The 22,124-nt window shown below is 29.4% G+C and overlaps 8 protein-coding genes across 8 annotated transcripts; 3 read left to right on the top strand and 5 right to left on the bottom strand.

The window, feature by feature from the left end:
• Positions 1–792: 792 nt before the first annotated feature.
• Positions 793–1,881, bottom strand: VNE69_09018 (putative SP-containing protein; the record flags this gene model as incomplete). The annotated part of the gene is made up of 1 exon (XM_065474536.1): positions 793–1,881. One exon carries the CDS (start codon positions 1,879–1,881, stop codon positions 793–795), a length of 1,089 nt encoding a protein of 362 aa, XP_065330608.1.
• A 1,801-nt stretch (positions 1,882–3,682) lies between these two features.
• On the bottom strand, positions 3,683–4,822 carry VNE69_09019 (putative SP-containing protein; the record flags this gene model as incomplete). Its single annotated transcript, XM_065474537.1, has 1 exon — positions 3,683–4,822. The coding sequence occupies one exon, from the start codon at positions 4,820–4,822 to the stop codon at positions 3,683–3,685; it is 1,140 nt and encodes a 379-aa protein (XP_065330609.1).
• Positions 4,823–9,825: 5,003 nt separating this feature from the next.
• VNE69_09020 (proteasome subunit PSA4 (PSA4)) lies at positions 9,826–10,503 on the bottom strand (the record flags this gene model as incomplete). The annotated part of the gene is made up of 1 exon (XM_065474538.1): positions 9,826–10,503. The coding sequence occupies one exon, from the start codon at positions 10,501–10,503 to the stop codon at positions 9,826–9,828; it is 678 nt and encodes a 225-aa protein (XP_065330610.1).
• A 211-nt stretch (positions 10,504–10,714) lies between these two features.
• Positions 10,715–11,449, bottom strand: VNE69_09021 (NAD kinase; the record flags this gene model as incomplete). The annotated part of the gene is made up of 1 exon (XM_065474539.1): positions 10,715–11,449. One exon carries the CDS (start codon positions 11,447–11,449, stop codon positions 10,715–10,717), a length of 735 nt encoding a protein of 244 aa, XP_065330611.1.
• A 139-nt stretch (positions 11,450–11,588) lies between these two features.
• On the top strand, positions 11,589–12,323 carry VNE69_09022 (uncharacterized protein; the record flags this gene model as incomplete). Its single annotated transcript, XM_065474540.1, has 1 exon — positions 11,589–12,323. The coding sequence occupies one exon, from the start codon at positions 11,589–11,591 to the stop codon at positions 12,321–12,323; it is 735 nt and encodes a 244-aa protein (XP_065330612.1).
• Positions 12,324–12,668: 345 nt separating this feature from the next.
• On the bottom strand, positions 12,669–13,298 carry VNE69_09023 (putative SP-containing protein; the record flags this gene model as incomplete). The annotated part of the gene is made up of 1 exon (XM_065474541.1): positions 12,669–13,298. The coding sequence occupies one exon, from the start codon at positions 13,296–13,298 to the stop codon at positions 12,669–12,671; it is 630 nt and encodes a 209-aa protein (XP_065330613.1).
• Positions 13,299–18,449: 5,151 nt separating this feature from the next.
• VNE69_09024 (uncharacterized protein) lies at positions 18,450–19,145 on the top strand (the record flags this gene model as incomplete). The annotated part of the gene is made up of 1 exon (XM_065474542.1): positions 18,450–19,145. One exon carries the CDS (start codon positions 18,450–18,452, stop codon positions 19,143–19,145), a length of 696 nt encoding a protein of 231 aa, XP_065330614.1.
• Positions 19,146–20,714: 1,569 nt separating this feature from the next.
• Positions 20,715–21,563, top strand: VNE69_09025 (exopolyphosphatase; the record flags this gene model as incomplete). The annotated part of the gene is made up of 1 exon (XM_065474543.1): positions 20,715–21,563. One exon carries the CDS (start codon positions 20,715–20,717, stop codon positions 21,561–21,563), a length of 849 nt encoding a protein of 282 aa, XP_065330615.1.
• Between the last annotated feature and the right edge of the window lie 561 nt (positions 21,564–22,124).

Consider the following 22,124-nt stretch of genomic DNA (forward strand, 5'->3'; position numbering starts at 1 on the left):
CAAAAGGCCGCCTCCCTGGTGGTAACACCACAAATAGTCGATCTAAAAAAATACAATGCGCAAATACATAAAATCGTTTATTGAACGGGATTTACGCTAGTAAATATATAAATGATATATATTACTATATGTCCCACGACTTCTTTCCTATAACCATTACGTTCCAATAGGACTCTAAGACTTGAACCCCGCGGCCGTCATGTCTTAATTTCGGCCAAGTCATGGACGCAAACAAGCGCGCCATCGGTAACAAACAAATGAAAAATAATAAAATGTCTATTCTAGTGAATAATAACATAATAAGTAATGCTATACAAGAGATCATTTCCTTCAAATGAATGATGCGTTTGACATTTATTAAAATTAAAACATTAAGGATAAATTTCTAGCCCCTCACCGAGTTATTAGAGAACATTGAAACATTTAATTAAAACTCATATTTAGACTTACGGAGCAGCCAGGGAGGCAGCTTGTGTCACACTATCTTTGTTGTATTTAGTCTCGTACCCCCTATTCTGTTAAGTCCTCATATTACAAAAAAAACGCTTGACTGCTTTTCAAAATTATCTTTAACGTAGTCGTTATTTTAAGCATAAAACTCAGGGCCTTTACATCATATATAACGTATCTAAACATTTGTTTATTTAATGGAAAGTACGTAAGATTCGTTTTCACAAGAAACAAAATTAAAGTAGATATTAAAGCAATAGGAGTTTATTAAATCCTTATATTTAAATAATTATTTTTAGTAATTTGTTTTTTATTGTAGTTTTTATTATATGTCTTAAAAATTTAAATTCCGATAAATTTTTTAATTTGTTGCCTATGCGAAAATGGCCCAAATAATTGTTGCTTAGATCCGACTGCTTTGCTGGGATAATTCACGTTTTCACCAACTGCTTGGGGGTTTACAAAGCTTTGCGTGCCAACTCCTAATTCTTCTGGGGTTTCATGAGCCTCCCTAAGGTGAGCAGCCTCTTTCTCAAATAAAGTTTTTTTCATTAAAAATTGTAGTTCCTCCCGTGTTAGTTCATTAGACGGATCATTAGGTGGTAAGTTTTCAGCTTCTAACAAATCAATGTAACGGCGGTTAAAACTACCCCTGCTAGTTTCCCTGCCGGGGATTGGGTTCTGTTCTCCATGTTGAGTTCCTACAGATGTGGAGGTTTTCTGTGGATTTTCTTCAACGATATCAGATTGCATCATTTTCTTCCTATAATTACCTTGTGGATTATTAGTTTTCACTTGCAAATTTCTACCCTCTTCTAATAAAAGATTTTTTATTTGCTCAAATTTATTGCTATTATGTTGTCCATTTTCTTGTTCTTCTTGTGTATTTTCATTAGGTTTTATAATCAAAATTATTCCGAAATTATCGCCTCCATATCCCGGCCTAGGACACTCTTTGGCGATAAATTCGCCCTTATCATCAAAAATACAGAAGTTTGTCCCTTTTATACCTATCGAAGAACTGTGGGCATTGTTAAATCTTAAAAAAAGGTTCAAAATGTCCTCTTCGCTTTTTTTTTCCTCTTCGCCTTCGCTTTCTCCTTCGTCCTTACCCTCTTCGCCCTCTTCAGCTTTTTTAACATCTTTACACTTCTCACTACTAGTGTCATTATTTATAGTACACATGGACTCAGTAAAATATTTAATATCTACTTTTATGAATTTAAGCTTTTTGGTCTCCTTATCAAAGGTCAATAACTCCCCAGTTTTGGTAATTAAGGCGAAATGAGCATTGTCGTCTTTGGAAGACACAATAATATAGATATTGGCTTCAGTATTTTTTTGATCTACATTATATGGAAATACAAAAGCCTCGTTATAATTATTGTTAAACTCTTTGGCAAATATTCCAAAAATAATGAATAAAATCATACTATATTTGATGGGAAATATTATTTATATTTTTTATGAAACATTGTGTAACATGTAATATAATGATCAAATAAATATGAATTTTCAATAAATTAAATGTATTTTTATGAAACACAAATGCACAAATCATCATCGTGTAAAAAACTACAGAGGTTAAAATTTTTTAAAAAAAAAGTAAGGCAAAGAAAAATTTAAAAAAATAATATTACTATGAAAACAAAGGTAAAAAGTATCATCAGACTTTTTTTTGTAGGTGTTTATATAGTTTTTCAACTCAAAATGAAATGTCAAAGTAGGATCATTTTGGAAGAAAATACAGAAACTTTTAATGTAACAAATATATTAAATTGAAAACCCTAAAATTTGATTTTAAAAATAATATGCTAATTAAGAATTAAAAAAAAATTTGACTTTTTTTTTAAAATTTCCTGTAGATATATCTAATTTCAACAATAAAAAAGAATTTAATTGTTCTATATCTAACTGGTATCTCTAAAATGAACAAAACAAATTAAAAAAAATTTATTAGTGTTAATATGTACACAATGTAGAGAATGATAGTAATTACATGATGCAAAAAAAAAAATTATCATAATATATATATGATTTTATGGTTTAATGTGAGAAGTGATAGTCTTAACTTTGATTTTTTTAAGCATAATTTTTGTGGTTAAAATCTAAAGATAAAAACCATCTAAATAAAGAATAAAGTGTCCTCAATTAATTTTCAGGTATATAGAACCAATGTTTTATTATAATATAAAACAATCGTTAAGTATTGGTCAAAAAATTCATTATTAATCACATTTTCTTAGTAGAACTTATTTAAATGTTTCCATCTGTTTTTTTGAGATTTGAAATTTTTAAATAAATATTTGATCTAATTTTCTCAATATAATATAAAATTGATCCATTGGAAGATTCTGACTGTTACCAACCGTGTTTCACACGCCAAAATAAGACTGGAACTGAAAGATGAAACATTTGTTAATGATCTAAAGTTAGCTAGTTTAGAAATGAAACTAAAATTATTTAAGAAATCTTATATAGAATAAATATACCAAATAAATAAAGTTCTCAATCCAATAAAAAGCTATTCTAAAAAACGATCTCTCCTTCTACTAACACTGACTATTATAAGATCGTATTATATGTTCATACATAGACTAAATATTTTTTTCTCAATATAAATGATTTATTGAGTTTTTTTTCGATTAGTTAATATTTGTAGAACAGCCCGTCCTGGTGCCGCTCGTGGAAATTATCTCTTCACAGACTAAAGTTTTTTTTTTGAATTTTTTTGTTCTCAGCTCCAAATTTTCAGCACAATCTCTATTGCCGACAGCACCTCTTCAGCAGTAGCCTTATTTGCTAGTGAGCTTAAAATCTAGCCCCTTCTTCCTCCACTGCATTCTCTTGATCGTACCTCGTCGTCGTTTAAAGAGATAGACTCTAGATTTTCCTTCAGCTTTGGTTTTGTGTAACTTAATTCGAAATTATCGTCAGAAAATTTTTTAGAATTCATTTAACTCCCCGAGAAATTTCAAGACATTTAATCATCTAAAAATTATAAATAATTTCGTAAATGTGTTTTATAAGCGTTTAGGAGACATAAAAAAAATTTGCATAGGAAATAATTTCTACTATTGTTGCGAAACATAGTAATTTTTTTTCTATATTCTTACTTTACATATGTAATCTAAATTAAAAAATAAAAAAACAAATCAACCAGTTCCGTTTTTTAAACGGGAAGGGATACGCTAGTTTTTACAGATATAAAATAATTTTTTTTTAATTTACTTTACGCGGTCAACACCTTTAAACGATGCCTATAATCATTATAAATATTACTTGCACGATCAAAAATATTTCTGTTGCTAGGAGCCATCTCAGCAGTTGTTGGATTTACAGTTTCTGGTGTCTGAGAAACATCTTCTTCGTTTAGTTTTCTAAAATAATTCTTGCCTACACGCAAGATATTTTTAAATAAGCCTTTTTTATAAGGCTTTGGATTAGTTGCCTGCACAGGATCTTCAACAATGGGACCTTGCACAGGTTCATTAGGTTGAACTGGAGGTATAGTGTTCTGCACATATTCATTTGGTTGTTGATTCATAGTAGGTAACTTATTTTGCACATAGTTTGAAAAAGAATCAAAGCGTCTCATAAATCGATTACGTGTTTTCGGACCAGGACTTTGATTTGGTGGTATGTCAATTGCCTGTGGATTTTCTTCTACAATGTTAGATTGCGGATTTGTTTCCACAAATTTCGCTTGTGGATTATCATGTCTCTCCATCCAATCTCTACCTTCTTCTTTACCAATGTTTTTTATATGCTCGAAATCATCTTTATTATGTTGTCCATTTTCTTGTACTTCTTGTGCACTAATATTAGGCTCAATATATAGTTTTACGCCGAAATTGTCTCCTCCAAATCCAGGTTTAGGACACTCCTTGGCCTCAAATTCTCCGTTATTATCATGTAGACAGAAGTTTGTTCCTTTTATACCTATCGTAGCACTGTGTGCATTATTAGTTTTTAAATAAAATATTAATCTGTCGTCTTCGTTTATATTTTTCTCTTCATTTTCTTCTTCCTCTTCCTTATTTTCTTTTTCCTCTTTGCCTTCTTTAGCCTTTTTAATATCTTTACACTTCGCACTTTCAGTGTCGTGGGTTATAGTACATATAGCTTCATTAGTTAATTTATTGTCTACTTTTTCGAGTTTAAGTTTTTTTGTCGTTTTATCAAAAGTCAATGATTGTCCATCTTTAGTAAGTAAGCCGAAATACGGACTATTATCATCGGAATACACAAGTATATACTCATTTAATTTAACATTCTTTTCATCTTCATTGTATGGAATGACAAAAGTTTTGTTAAAACTAAACTTTGCAGGGACATTGCACAATATATTAGAGATAAAGAACAAATACATGAACTTGTATGAGACTGAATTAATTAATTTATATTTGTTATGAAACATGTTTTTGTTTCAAAAATTATGATAAATAAATAATCAAGATTTTTGTTTAAGAACATAGGTAAAAAACATCGAAATACATGATTTAATTTTGATCGAGATTATTATTTAATCATGATTTTAATTCTAATCTTTTGGTAGCCAGTATGGATGGTACTTAGGTTCCGCATTATCTTAGTTTGACATGATAGATGCCTTATATTTTACGAGATATATTCTTTAAAGTTTATGTCGCGGTTATGTGCCGAATAAAAGCTTTATTATTTTTAGTATGCCAATCAATTTTTATAAATTTCTAATACCTTTACACCTTAACACATAAATCAATGTTGTAGATTTAAAACACCAGTAAAGACAATGTATTGGTTAATATATCGACCTATCTAAAAAACATACACGACAAAACTTAGGTATAAACATTTTTATAGTATCTTCCTATGTGTCTATTTTTCATTTAAGTCTTAGACAAGAGTATCATTTTACACGTATTTATCAGAGACTTTCTCTAAATAGAAGCATGGAATAATACAATTTACACTGTAATTATTATTTAAAAAGTTTACAAATAAAATATGAAACAAACAAACTCTTTATTGAAAATATAAATAGAGCACTAACACCATGTAAATGTCATATTTACATTAATCTCGATACTAGAAAAATATATACAGATATTTTTGTCGAGTAAAGATGTTATCAAAATATATTATCTGAGATCTTTACTAAGGGGTGCATGTCATTTTTATATATACTGTGATATTATTTATCAGTAAACATTTATTCTAGAATAGGGGCTATAAATAATTATTATTTCACTCAACATCCCCCTCATTCAAAATAATCCTCTACTATTAGCTTAAGTTGCGAGCCATGTCGCTTTATAGTTTTATTATGGACCTTAACGTTATAAGAATTATTTCCTAAAATATTAATAATTATACCTTGCGATTCAAATCTAGGTTTTCCCTTTGTTAAATCGGTTTCTCTTCTAATTATAACTCTATCTCCCTCTTTAAAAATAAATTCAGCTCCTCTTTTCTTCTGTCGTTGGTTGAATTTTACGATTTCTTCGAATTGTTTTAGTTTAATCTCCTGAGCTCTCTTAGGATTACATGCTTCGTCTGGCGACATGCCAAGAGCGGAGTGTCTAACATTATTGTATACATCTAGTACACGCTTAGTTTTTGTCTTCAAATTTCCAAAACTATTATCTTTATATATACCTTCCTGTATTGTCCTATTAAATCTTTCTATTCTTCCGTTTGATTGGTGATGAAAAGGGGAAATATAATGAATTTGAACATTATTTCTCGTTGCCCATTGTTTTACCTCAATACTCAAATTTTCTTTTGACTGATCAAGAATTAGTATTTTAATCTTTATGTCATTATAAACTTCATCAAAAAATTTCACTAGCTTATTACTCTCTCTAGTAGTAATGACTTTAGCCCATGCTTTCCTTGTAAAATAGTCGATCGCCGCAATTATATAGCTTCCATTGATTGGTCCTATAATATCGGCAGCTACCTTTTCGCCAGGTTCGTATGCTGTCACAAATATAAATTTTTTTCCTCTTTGTGGATTGTACATCTTACATCTTAGACATTTATTAATTTCCGTTTTTACCATATGCGACATATCTTTCCAATGATATTTTTTCCTTAATTCATTTTCAATAACTTTTGATCCTCTGTGAACTAATTCTATATGTTTATTCCTTATGATAGACCTTTTTTCTTCTTCGCTAAATTCAATCATATTTATTTCATCCGTATTTAACTCATTAAGATAAGATCTTGACAAACAATCGACGTGAGGAATATCTGTCCCCTTTTGTACTCGATCGTGTAATTATACTCACTCAATTTATCAAGCCACCTTTGTATACGTAACGATTTTATTTCGCCTTTATTTAGGACCTCTAGAGCTTTGTGATCAGTTATTACTTTAAACTCATTTCCATATAAAAAATATCTAAAATTTTCCATTCCCCATAGGACACCCAAGCATTCTTTCTCGCTGATACTGTAATTTCTTTCCGCTGGAACCAATCTTCTAGAAGCGTACGCGATTGGGTACACATGCCCTTCATTTTCTTGTGACAAGATCGCTCCCAGACCAGAGTCACATGCATCCGTTTCTAATATGTAAGGTTTACTAAAATCTGGCTGTTTAAGCACACTGCTCGACAATACAATTTTCTTTAATGTATTAAAAGCAGCATCCTGTTCCTTCCCCCAATTAAATTGAATATCATTTTTTGTAAGATCATATAAACATCCTCCGATTTTTGAACAATTAGGAATAAATTTTCTATAATAATTAATAAGTCCCAGAAATTCTTGCAGTGATTTTTTATTGATTGGTCTTTTCATATCGTTAATTGCTTGGTCCCGTGTAATTTTTGGCTTAATTTCGTTATATGCTATTAAATGTCCCAAAAAGGTAAGTTCTTTAACCTTATATATTGTTTTATCCTCATTAATACCTAAGTTATAGCTTTTAAGCTTTGTTATGATCTTCTCATAATTAAAATCATGTTCTTCCTCGTTTTCTCCAAAAACCAGTATGTCATCCACATACACGAAGCAACTTTTCCCTATTTCTTCTTGTAAAACATCATCTATAAATCTTTGAAAAATTGCCGGAGCATTTTTAAACCCCATTGGCATAACGTTCCATTCATATAATAGGTGCTTAAATCTGAAAGCGGTCTTATATCTATCTTTTTCCGCTAATTCTATACAAAAAAATGCATCTTTTAAATCCAATTTACTAAAATATTTTTTTCCACGAAGCCCGTATAAAAGCTTATCAATGTGTGGTAAGGAGTAATTATCTAGCTCTACCAATTTGTTTAACGAAACTAAATTTGTAGTAACTCTTATAGAACCATCTGGTTTAATTACTGGTCTTAAATTATTCAAACACGTTGATTTTGATTTTCTTATGTAATTTTTCCTTAGTAGTTCTTTGATAGATTTTTCCACTCCTTCTTCTAACTTTTTTGGTAGTGTATAGACCTTTTCAACAATTTTTTCTCCTTTTATCGTATTTATTTCACAAATTCTATTGCTAGACACCCTTTTCAATATTTCTTGTAATGTCTTTTTTCCTACAAGTATTTTAAATTTTTCCACCTTAGGGAATATAAAAAATTTAGAACGATAACTTTTACCACCATAAGAGAAATCTAATATCACATATTCTGTAATCCCGAATCTTTCTTCTAAACATGTTAAAAAATATATTTCCTCTGTACTTCTATAAATTTTTAAAGTTAGTTCAGAAGCAGCCTTTTTACTCATAAAATTATAGTAAGAACCCGAGTCAAAAGTTACATTAATTTTTTCATTATAAACATATATTAAATCTTCTTTATTGTTAATAAAGTTTGCATCCAACATTCCGCCTTCTTGGTGGATCTCATTTATCCTTTTATACTGTAGTTGTTTACCATCAGTTATTTTCTTCTTCGCAAAACAGTCTTTAGCGATATGCCCATCCTTGTGGCAAAAATAACATGAATATCTTTTGTTGATGTTATTGGAGGCAGGTTGTCTTATTTTTGTTATATCGTTATTTCCCTTTTCCATTTCATCAATTATTTCAAGGAATTCTTTATTAATTTCATATTGCCCCGTTAATACCATTTTTATAGCCTTATATCTTGATAGGATTCCATTTCTTATTATCTTCCTTTTATTCGTATTTCTGATATTTTCCTTTAGACATTTCTTTTCTACATCTTTGATAAATTCCACAATACTTTGGTTTTCTTTTTGTTTTAAAGTATATAATTCGTACAATCCAGTACCGCAGTCAAATTTCGTTTCTGCCAACTCTTTCCACATTTCAAATGTTAAGGAACATTTCCGTTTCTCCTTCATTAACTTACTATGCCAATCTAGTATCTCAATGTTGGCTTTATGAATAAAATAATCAATTTTTTCCTCATTTGATAATTTATTAAAACTGGAAAGTAAAGAAGCTCTTTGTAGCTCCTGCAAGATATTTTCACTACTAATCTCTGTTTTCATATTCTCCACCATAAACATTTATTCTAGAATAGGGGCTATAAATAATTATTATTTCACTCAACAATCAGAAAAATGATTAATAATTAATCGGAATTTTATCCTATACACATTTATTCTTTTGCAATTCTCATGCCATTTTATGTAGTGTTTCTTTCTCTCCAGCTTTTTCCTGGTCGTATTCTAGGTTTAAATAAAGACTCACTGAGCCTCGATTCAATATTTAAAGTTTTCAATTTAACCCCTCTAGTCTTAGATTTAGACTATTAAGCATTATCTAGTACAATAGGCTTGAAAAGTCTTTAAATGATTATTGCTGTTGATGTATTTTCTGTGATATTTGGTCACCACTCCATCCCATATATATATTTTGTTCCATGTAAATGACAATCTAATCTTAACTAGAATATTTTATCTATCTTTAAATTCTCGATTATAGTTAGTTTATTTATTTCACTAGTAATTGTTGGAATGAAAACATGAGTTTATTTATTAATGAATAAATTATAGGGTCAAATATTTAAAAATAAGGGCACGTTATATTTGACATGTGTTGCACTTCCCTTAGAATTAGTTTTCTTTTATTTTGTTTATTCTTTGTCAATATTATAATAATAAACAGAGCAATATGCGCTTAAACCCTCGTTTGTTTCGACCACACTTGGTATATGTACAGTACTTAGCTTTATTTATAATTATTAAGACTATATACCGCCCAAAGAAAAGAACTCTTTCTTTACAGTATGCTTAATTTGTCCTTTAAAAACAAGATTCAAAATTAAAACCTTATGGTTTACTATATTTTAGAATTGTCCATATTTTATTTGCATAAATCTAAAACAAACAAACTCTTTTTTAAAAGTATAAATAGAGAAAAAAACAGCATGAAAACATGATATCAGATTTTTATATCCCAATGGTTTATTTGACAGATACAGTAGATATTATTTGACTCACTGTTTCATCTTCTACTCGCCTTATCTCATCCTTGCTTATCACATGTGACATGACTTTATTCTTGTCACTCTGGACTACTGTCCCCAGTCCACTCACACTCCTGAATATTATGTCTTCTTCCTCACATTTTTCTAAGTACTCGCAGACACTCACGCTCTTCTGGCCCACAGCCCCGCATTTATATTCCGAATAATTCCCATCAGGCTCCAGTACATATATTTTCGCCATATCCTTGACTTGTAGTAAAATGCTCCGTATTCCAAAAGGCCTCATAGACGAATCAAGGGTAAATTTCTGTTTATAGAGACTGAGTTCATAGGCCAGTTCATCAAAGGAAATATTTGTACCAGTCTTGATTTTATAATTCCGGCAGATGAGCCTTGCCTCGTTTAGTACTTTGTAGGAGTCTGGTTTTATACCTGAGAAAGTGTACCAGATGTTTAGATCTTTGTCTACAGGGAGTAGTTTGTTCTGGTCAATGAGCATTTTGTTATGTGTCTTGGTTTCTATACTAAGACATATTTCATTAGTGTCACTGCTGAATACTACCAGGGATCCCTGTTCACTTGCCTGTTGGGCGTATTCTACTTGGATGAGTCTGCCATCTGGGCTGAATATTCCTAGAGCATTTTCATATTCCATGAGATTTAAGGGGATAAAAAATTGACAATATGTATGAAATATAAGAATAATGTAGATAATAAGATATGGTATTAGATAATAAGATATGGTATATATTACTTATATAATATCACACTACATTAAGATAAAATAACACACTACATTTAGATATAATAATACAATACAATTAGATATAATAACACACTACATTGATATAATAGAGATATGGTTGTTATAAGTTAGTGTTGTTTAATAAGTCTATTATCTTCTTATTCTTCTTATAAGTCTCATCTGCTAAGAAGCACACACTGTTCCCATCATATTCTACTTTGACTCTGCTCATCTCATGCTCCTTCCCGTCTATAAGGACTAGTCCCCCCTCACAGGACACTTCTACTGTATCCTTGATATTCACCACTAGTGGCCTGAAGAGACTCTTACAGGGGGCGACTAGATTTATCAAGTAGACATCATCAGTCAGGAGCAGTGGCCCATGGATAGAGTGATTGTAGGCTGATGACCCAGTCATAGTGGAGATTATCAGACTATCTCCCTTGAGGACTAATTTATCAATCTTGTCCTTTATAGAAATCTCAAATGTATTGAGTCTCCTGACTCTGGAAGTGACTACGATCTCATTCAAGAAATAATGAGTACTATTTATTACTAAGCGCCTTCTCTCTATCTTCATCATAGATCTATCAGATAAGTCTTCTACTGTATGATCTTTATTATATGTTGTAAGAAATCCCAGTGTCCCATGATTTACTGGTATGATACAAGGTAGAGACTTGTAGAGTTGACAGAGTCTCAGGATAGTCCCGTCTCCTCCTAGTACTATGATGGCTCTGTATTTATCTAGTAGAGGCATGGAGGACTCTATGTCTTGTAGAGTACTAATATGACTAGTAAGATGCCTGAATTTAGAGTGATCAGTTTCTTCAGACTTTGTTACTATCAAGAACATACAAAAAGAGAGGGATAAGAAAAACAACATAGTAGTATCAACATAGTAAAGTACTGTTATTCTTATACTAAAATAGCGTTATAGTACTATAAGAACTTGTTTACTTAATTTTATATGTTGTTGTTTTCTTATCCCCCTTATGGATAAAATACTCTTTAAAGGACTAGATCTCAAATCTAAACCCAGTAAGGCCAGATCTTATAAAATATCCAATCTTGATAATCTCAGACCAGTGAGACTATTTGACAAGGAATACCAGAATATTATCTACCCACTTGTAAAAGACAAGAAGAGTGTGGTCATAGAGAATTATTTATCAGTAGACAGAGTAAAAGAGACCAGAGAAGTACTAGAATATCTCAAATATAAAGACATAAAGACAATCACTAATGATACTACCACTATTTCTAGTTCAGATTATTTAATATTTGATGCATGTTATATAAAAACAGACATACCTCACATAATATTAAATAATACTAATCTGACTAGTAGTACTAGTAAGATTAAGTTTATTTATAGACATAAATTTATAAATGGCACTAGGGAGAATATTAAACATCTAGTCCTGGATCAATTAATAGATCCAAATAGTACTGTCATATACGCACGAGACAGGGACAAATTAGTAAAGAGATTTGGGAATATAAAAATAGTAGACGACTCTAGTGAGGAAATGTACTCCTGTAGAAGATTCATATTCTACGACTTAACAGACATGAGTAAAATACTAGGGAGGATACAGTGGAGAGACGACTTGACTATCTTCAGCGTGTACACGCAGGAGGAGAAAGAACAAGTCAAAGAGCTCATCAAGAAAATAAGGGACAAAGTGACCATAGACAAAGACATAGAAGAAATGACAAATAATTGAGATAAAGAATATTTATTTGATATAGTTTAGATACTATGTAAAATACAATATATTTAAGTTGAGATTATAATATAGAGAAGATACTATATATTATATAATATGGGGTAAATTAATTTAAGACAAAATATATAAGTATAATGTAAGTATAATATAAGTATAATATAATATAATATAATATAATATAATATAATATAATATAATATAATATAATATAATATAATATAATATAATATAATATAATATAATATAATATAATATAATATAATATAATATAATATAATATAATATAATATAATATAATATAATATAATATAATATAATATATGTAATATATTTAAGTTTTATTTACCTCTTTAATATTTCAAGTATATTCTCATTCAAGTCACTTACTTCTTTAATACTCCCAAATATCCTCTCCATATCTCCCTCTAGTCTTTTCACAATATTCAAAATCCTTATCTCTTCCTTACTTATCTCCCTTAAGGAATATTCTCTCATTAACTCATTCTTAAAATATCTAAACATCTCATCACTCAACATCTCAATCTTCTCTTTAATATACTCATGAAAACTGAGTACTGTCTTAAAATCAATATTAAACTGTACTTCTTTACTTGATACAAACTGGTGTACATTAAAAGATCTAAAAACTTTTAATACATTAAAAATTTTATCATATAAAACTTTATCAGCTCTATTATTTCTAACTTCTTCGTCAATAACATTTACAAAAGACTTCATGTTATTAGTCAACTTATCGAAAGATTCAGCCCAATTGAGGACAAATGACTGAATATTAAAAAATAAACTTTTTTCATTTTCATTTTTAAATTTCAATATTAAATTACCAAACTGACCGGGAAATATCTTCTTACTGCCGTCTTGGTTGTAATCCCACTCATAATTAGTAGAAAGTGGATGTATATTAGTGGATAGAGATGAACAAATAGTAAAGCTAAGAATAATCAAATACATATGATTTGTGTATAAGAAGTATTTATATGTATTTTATAAATGTATGATACATTAACAGATCACTGTAACATGTTTTATATGTGATATTTATATAGAAATATGATGTCATATTTATAAGTGTAATCTTACTATAGCAGAGTAATAATAACAAAGTAACATTCCATTTAGTAAAGTAATAATAACAAAGTAATATCACATTTAGTAGTGTAATATCACATTTATTAAAGTAATAATAACAAAGTAATATTAGTTAGTTCGACATGTAAACAATAAATATAAAACTAAATAAAGGATTATATATGAGAACATCAAAAACGGCATTTATAGTCAATTAAATGATTTTAATTTGGAAGATTGATGTACTTCTACAATGATCAAAAATCGCTTTTATTGATATCTTTGAAACATTCTTTACACGTATAGACAGACTATTTTAGTACAAGAAAGAGATATCGTAGAGCAAGATTATACCTTTCTGAACTATGTCAGTAAAATATAAATAGGGAAATTTAACTCATTTATTATTGAGATAAATAATGTATTTAAACTTGAATGTATTTTTTTAAGTAGATAGCTTATGATTACAATTTACATAGCTTAAAATTATATAACACACTTAAAAATATAATATTATAATAGCTTATAATTCATTAATATCATACTTTATATAATAAAAAAAATCAATTATAGAATCATAAAAGAGTTAGAGAATTCACAAGCCTTCATTCACCTACATGATTTTCTTTGTACATACATTCCTTATAATCATGCTTAGTGCCTTTTTACGACTTAAAATAATTGGACTTATACACTCATTAATTATTCTAACTAAAAAAATTCAAATGTTTTTATCTAGATTTGGCTCATTTTGATAAATTAAAAATACATATAAATATAAACATGTATTGTACATAAAAGCCGTCTGATTTTTTAAGAGTACGCATTTATGTTTCTGTTAATAAAACTATAAAACTTTAAATTTCTCCGCGATATTTATACTTTTCAAATTTGTATACTGTGTAAATATCAGGCTTATTGTATATGAAAATTCAATATGTACAGTAAAACTTTTATATAACAAATAATTTAGACTTCAATACCTGTTTCCCATAAATTAATAACAATTTTCTGGTTCATATTATAATATCTCGAATTAAAACAATATAACCACTTAAAATAATTTTGTAGTAATTAATAATATTGTTTATAAAAATTTTTACAAAATTTGCAGATTATATAAAAATACATTTTATTATGTAATATTAACAAAAAACGAATGCAATTAAAAATTTGTATGTGAAAATATAAAACGCAATTTACAAAAAATTTTATACCTGAATATTTTTAATTATAAAAAATAAATTAGTTTTACATCCATAGTTCTAAAAAAGTTATAGTACTTGTTGAGAATATATATTCAATAAATTTTACACTTAACATACAATTATCTTTAACTTGGTGGAGAATAAAAATTATTGAATCTAAACATAAACAAAAGAAGAGGTTGTAAGTTCCGTTAAGGCATGAGACGAAAAAATGTAGTATATGTTAGAATGGGAATATTTGGTTGTCTAACAGAAGATAAGGCGATGGCCTGCATCGGTCGAGGGATCCGGATAGGGAAAAGACGTAGAGAAGCTAGAAGAAACAGTATTGACCTTACAAGATCTAGCATAAGAGTTGTCGAGATTGAGTGTAGTGGTAATCCCACCATTCACATTTAAAGCTATTGTGGCAAGATAGCTCAACCACCAGTGTTCAAAAATCCAGAGAGCTTAAAAAAGAAATTGTGTCGTAGTTTAAGAATGAGAACGACGGATGAAATCTAGTCACATTGTTTGGAGGACATGTATAAAGAATACACAAATTCCCGAAAACTTTATGTATTATAACAGGGGACGAAAGTACCGTAAAGACCAATACAATAATGAAGATAAGCTTGAAAGAGTAAAGCGCAACCTTTATTCAGTTTACTTATAAATTTATTTTGAGAGCCATATTGTAGGAAGTAGTAAAGATAATTAGATCACCCAGTACTAAATTTAGCGCGGAGATTTTGAGAATAACATAGATAAATTTAGCCATTAACTTACCTTACCTTTAACAGAATAGAGTGAAAACTAAGAAATGAGATTAAAAGAGAACTGGTAAGAAAAAAACAATATCAATATAAAAAAGAAGAGAAGGAAAGCAGGGGTTGTATGTGAAAAATAGTACATAAAGCTAAAAGCTGTATGAATTTATAAGAAATGTAAGAAAAGATGAGAAATTACAAAATCTTTCGTATGTAGAAAGAAAGGCATTACGCTAGAGAATTGTCATGAAATCTAACTGGTAAGGAAAAAGAGAAAATTAAAAAGGAACAATTTTTTAAAGAAAAAAATTAGCTATCAACGACGAAGGAAAAAATATAAATTTGGTAAATAAGTTGAAAAAATTTATTGAAAACTATAAGGAAGATTTTATGGAATCCGAAGAAATGATATATTATCTCAGAAGAGAATAGTGTGAAATAAGGGCAGAACGGGACATATTACCTTAGGGAGAAATATGGGAAGTACTTGAAACCCCTGGAAAAAAGAGGGTTTATAAGACATTCCAGAAGTGAATCTAATAAGAGCACTTGAACCCCCAAAGAGTCTGTAAGATAAGTAATTTGATAGCTTGGTTGAAAAGGACATGTACGGATTTCCGTTATTTAAAGATATTGGCTCACGGGGTTGAAAGTATTTACAATTATCGCTAGAAAGAAAGGGTTCTACTATATTGAGATTGAGGAGCATTTGAAGTGAATGGACGAGTATAAGAATGGAATAGTATGATCAAAGGGTCTATAAATTTCTCTCATATGATGCAGAAAGTAAATGAACAAAGTTTTAGATGAATTCAGAGGTAAAGACGAGGAAGTATATATGGAAGAGTGCATGAAGAGTTCCTAGAGAGGATAATTAGAAAGTTTGAAGAGTGTAGAGTCAACCAAAGAAAAATACAATACAAAAAAAAAGAAGTGATGTTGTTGGGAGTAGCAATCTCAATGGTGAAGTCATGGGACAGAATAAATTGACGATTTAGGAGACACTGAAATAGAGCAAACCTGAGAATGTTAGAGAGCAAACCTGAGAATCTTAGAAGGCAAACATGAGAATTTTAGAGAGCAAACTTGAGAATGTTAGAGTGCTAAGAAGATCTTTAGGACTGACATTGGTTTAAAGACTTCATTCCTAACTTTGAGTATAGAACAGCAAGGATACTGAGGCTTCAAAGAAAGATGTAAGTGGATATGGAAAGCACTTTCTAGGATATGAAAAAGCTTTTAAAGTAAGAACTGATCCGTGTGATACAGGGATAGGAGCACTTCTATTACAAAAAATAAATGGATTCCTATACAATGAGCATCAAAAATATCGACACCTACTGTGAGGGGATAAAAGTAAGAAGATGTCATTTTTGTTTTTTATAAAGAAGTTTGAAAGTGATTTGAGAGGAAGGAAATTTCAAATTGAAGACGAATCAAGACGCGTTGGCCAAGATCAGATATGAGCCATACTTTAACAATAACAGAAAACCCCGCCGTGTAGAACAAATACAAGAATTTGACTTTACAATTAAGAATGTAAAAGGAGAATGATGGCAGATGCGTCAAGTAGACAAAAGATCAGGTAGAAGGTAAATAAAAAAAAAAAGAAAGGGACAACAAGAGAAAAGAAGTGATCTAAAAACTAATAAAATATTAAAGAAAAGTACGGTAAACAGTACTGTGAATCTTTCCACAGGAAGTGAAAGAGATACTGAGCCAAGATAGAAGAGAACGTGAGATTACACGAGTAGCTAAAAGATAGAGTGTCAAAGGCATTAATGGATTGTAAACAGAGACAGTATTGGGCTGGTATGAAAGATCATATTAAGAATTGTGATTAAGTAGTACTAAAGAAAGTGGAAATAGATTTTATGGACATAGGTGGAGAGGATAGGCTTGTTTACAGGGCATTGATCACTTTAATATAATTTTTAGAGTTCGAAATTGAGATGCAAAAAGGGTAGTGAAATTATAGAGGTTTTACAAAAGTGTATACTTGAAGATATAATTATAAAGAAATATTTGATAGACAACGGAAAAGACTTTGTAAGTAAAGATTTAAAGAAAAGAGTAGGAATCGAGAAATGCAATATAAAGCAAAATGATGGAAATATTGCTGAGAAGATAGAAAGAGCAATCAGAGGACATATTAAACACTACATACAGCAATAAAACGTACGCCGATGTAAGCGAAGCTGGCCAAACTGCTAAAGTTGTAAAATGATGAATATGCTGGTCAATTAAGAGACGACATTCAGAGAAGCTCATGAGGTAAGATTCGCTAAGAAAGAAAATTTAGGCACACGAGTGAATACAGACAAGGGAAGATTTACAGGTCTCAGGATCGTAGCACGAGATAAAAATAATATTGTGAAACTACGGGATGGTAAAATAGTAAAAAACCAATATGATTTGAAAGAGAGAAGAGGAAGCTTTGATTACAAATAAAAAGGCTACTTGCCTGGCAGGGGATGTAGTGTTTAGAACACTCAATAAATAAATGGTTAACATATAATAAGAGATTATAGGGTTCAATTGATACAAAAAACGTAAGCATTGCGGCATATTTAATTTATTTTCGTCATAATACAACAAAAACTATTTAAAACGATGATTATAGATGTAATTTAAAATGTTACTGTCATAGCCTGATGCTATGTCAAGAATTTTTGATATTTAATTTTTATCAAAAATTTCATTAACCATTTTTTACAAAAAATATTTAAATAAAAATTTAAAAAGAAGGGTAAGACGAAATGAGAAGAAATGAAATTAATCAAGAGAGGCCTAGACCAGGACAAGGGTCAAGATATAATGAATTTAACAATTTAAAAAATAAAAGTATTTTAAGTATATTAGAGAACTATATTAAAGACGGGTGTTATCCCCGTGGGCATGACAGTTACAAAACCTTTTATCTAATTTACAATTTCTTTTCACATTGAACCGTATAGAAAAAAGTACTCGCTAGAATCCTTTATAAATACAACTTGTCTTATTTATTATGTAATTTCTAATAATGTTTTTAATATATTGATCATATTAAATTTTTACTATTGTTTTTAGACCTAAATATGTTTCGATGTATTTTATTAGTAACTTGTTCAAGATATTTGAGTAGTGAACAAGATTCCAGTTTGTTTCCTAAAACTAGACCAATTTACAGTGATTGTTATAAAGAAATGTTAAGGTCATATGATAAAACCCATGGAGGTTTAACATTTGTTGGCTCATTTGAAACTTTTAATTGGGAACATAACGAAAATGGTAGCAAGAAGATTTTATATGATGATTTTGGTAATATAAAACTAAAATTTAAAAACGAAGACGAGAAAAAAGGATTTTTTCTAAAAAACTGGGCAGCGTTTTACTGCCTTTTAATATCTCGGGAGTTATTCGAGCTTGGTAATATAATTTATTACGAGGCTAATAAGAATTACGTCTCGTCAATTCTATACGAGAAATATTGCAATGTTGTAAAATTTTTTAATTTTTTCGATTTAGAAGAAAACTATCAAAAAAACAATTATAAGAAAGCATTAGCATTTCATCAATATGTTGATGAAAAAGCATTTCGATTGAAAGACGAAAAATATATAGTCTTTAAAAGAGAGTATATAGTACAAATCGCTAATAAAGGTCAAAGCCATAATGAAAGAGCAATAAGGGAATTAATAGAACAAGCAGATGAAAGCATGGAAAAGATATTTACTAAACTTGAAGATTGTATTAAACTAAACAAAATCGTACTTGAGATATTAAAAAGGTAAAAATAATTAAAATATAAATATTTACAATTTTAGTCATTAGCAAGTAGCTGATCATTCTAAAGATGATAAGTGTTTCTTATTGTTTTATTCTTTTTAAGACTTTCTGCTTAATTCCTTCTTTAGTTTCGCCTTCAACGGAGTATTTGTTTAAAAATGCTGGTGACACATTAGAGATATTTGACATCTGTTTAACAGTTGGCAAAAATTGTCTACAGGCAGCTTTCACATAAGTAGCCCCGTGATTTTTGCCCCGTCAAAATTCAAATATTTTAATGAGACCTTTCAACATACAATTTGTTCACAAGTAAACTAAAGGGTCAATATGTCAATGAATTATTCTTTGACATTTGTTTTTTATCATATTTCCTACATATTAAATATTTCCAACATATTATAATTGTAAAAAGGGCTAAAGTTAGCTTTAGGACGCAAATTTCGATATAGGTTTTTTTTGTTTTTTTTTGCCCCTTTTTTTTAAAAATGGAAGAAAGAAAATGTGGAGGAAGGAACAAAAATTAAAAGTAGAACAATAAATTTAATAATGCATCGAAAACAGAATTATAGGAATTTCTCTGGAGCATATACCTAAGTAAATAAAGTTTGGCGCTGGTTTTAGACCTATTTCTGTTAGGTATAGAATTTTTGAGTGAACGCCAATTACCTTCAATGGTATCGGTATGTACTCCAGTATTTGAATCTCGAAAGTTTAATGAGTGGTTATCCATATTATATTTTTTAAATAAGGTTCCCAAAGAATGATAAGCCCTCCACATATCACTATGTATAGTGCTTTTTGTATTAACGAATTTCAATAAGAGATCTGTAAGAGTTTCTTATCTCTTTTCTTAATGTATAAACCACAATCTTACGTTCGATAGTACGTTCTATCATGCCGAAATACCAAACCCCCATCACTAATTTTCCTCGGTAATTTTATTTTTTCCGATTTAAGTTTCATCTATTTCAACAATGATATCTTTTCCTCCTATCTTGCTTAAAGATGATAAATATTTATCATAGAGGTTTAATTTCTTTAATTTTTTAAGTAATAAGATATCGAAGGTTTTGAACAACAGATAATTTGGCAAATAAATTTACGAGAATAGCCAAAAATTCACAAATTTAGTACCTGCAAAATTGTGATATGATCGAGTTTAGAGTTTTCAAAGAAAGTATTCGTCCATATCGATGTTTGCTTCTTACAATCTTTCCAGGTACAAATCAAAATACAACCATGTTCTCTCATAAACCTCATTCTATTATCACACACACACTGCAAATCTGATTTTGTCTTTTAGTAATTAAATTTTCAAACACTATTTCTAATTCTGCTCTTGTCATTTTTCTTTCTTCCATTTTTAAAAAAAAGGGGCAAAAAAAAACAAAAAAAACCTATATCGAAATTTGCGTCCTAAAGCTAACTTTAGCCGTAAAAAGTAATAATAATATTCACTAATATGGTCTAAACAATATTTAACATTTAATAGACTTTCTAGTCAGTATTATACAAGACTTATTCGTTTTTTGATGATAAACTAGAAATAAAAAAAATAAAAAAAATTTACCCTAATGATTGAAATAAAAGAAAGTATAGGGATTTTTTTGAAAGAAAATAAGAAAAAAATTACTGGTTATCCTATAGATATTTGTATGGGCGACCAGTCATGCGATCTCAGCTCGTTTATAAGTTCATTAGTACTAGCCCACGCTATGAATGTAATCTTTGTAGTAAACATGAAAAAAGATGTATTTGAAAGTAAAGGAGAATTGATTTGGGTCTGCGAAAAATTTCAAATAAATATCGACGATTTAATATTCCTAGAAAGTCCTATAGGATGGCCTTTTAAAAGAACTTTTAATGAGTATATATATTTTAAAATGGGCGATCAAAAAATAGGTTTAAATTACTTAAGCTTAATACTTGTTAATCATAATGAAATTACTGTTGAAATAAATCGTTATCCAATAAAAATGATAATAGATCGTCATAGATTAGTTCCTCAAATATCAAAATCTAAGACTATTTATATTGACCCTGAAGTAGGATCAACGGCTACATTAGTATCAATGTACCTATCAAATGATTTATCAAAAAAAGTAAAAGAAAAACCTAAAAGATATCAAATTAACACAAATAAACTATGCTCTCAGATAGCTTCATTACTTATAATCCCAATTATAGTCGACACAAATTTTTTAAAAAAAAGGATTAGTTTTAATGATATTGAACAATATAAAAAATTAAAAAGAATTGCTTGTTTGTCTAAAAAAGAATTAAAAAACAACATAAAAAGTATAAAAAAAGCACGAAGAAATGATCAATTTCAAAGTACAAGCATTATTTTATTAAAAAATTATAAATATCGCAGTGAGCACATTTATAACTACGGTATCTCTGTTATAAAATGTAGGGTTTAGAACCCTTAATAAATAAATGGTTAACATGGCGAACACAAGGATGAACAGGGAAACAAGAGAGTCCCGTAGTCAAGAGGCTAGAACATTAGAGAAAGAGGCAATTAGGATAGATAAGAGACTAAAGTTAATATTGAAAGTTGAGAAAGTTGAGTGGAAAGATGTTATGGATTTGGCATCTGCGAACTTGCAGGATTATATTTTTGAAAATTTTTGTGACGGAAGGAGCAGTTGGGAGGAAATTTATAAAGGCTTACAAAAAGGAGCAGAATTTGAGAGAGAGTCAGAAGAAAGACAAGAAATGATTAAAGAGATTATGGATAAAGTGTTGAAAGAGTTTAGGGAAGAAAGAAAAGAAAATCTTAGGATGTATAGGAAAAGAAGAGAAATCAGAGAAACTACAAAATGTTTTATATGTAAGAAAGAAGGGCATTACGCTAGAGAATGTCATGAAAGTGTAGCTGGTAGGGAAAAATATAAAATTAAAAAGGAACAAGTTTTACAGAAAGAACCAATTATCAACAATGAAGGGAAAAGATGTAAAACAGTAAATAAGTTAGAAAA

The sequence above is a fragment of the Vairimorpha necatrix genome, chromosome 9 (genome assembly GCF_036630325.1).
Source record: "Vairimorpha necatrix chromosome 9, complete sequence".
NCBI classification, from domain to species: Eukaryota; Fungi; Microsporidia; family Nosematidae; genus Vairimorpha; species Vairimorpha necatrix.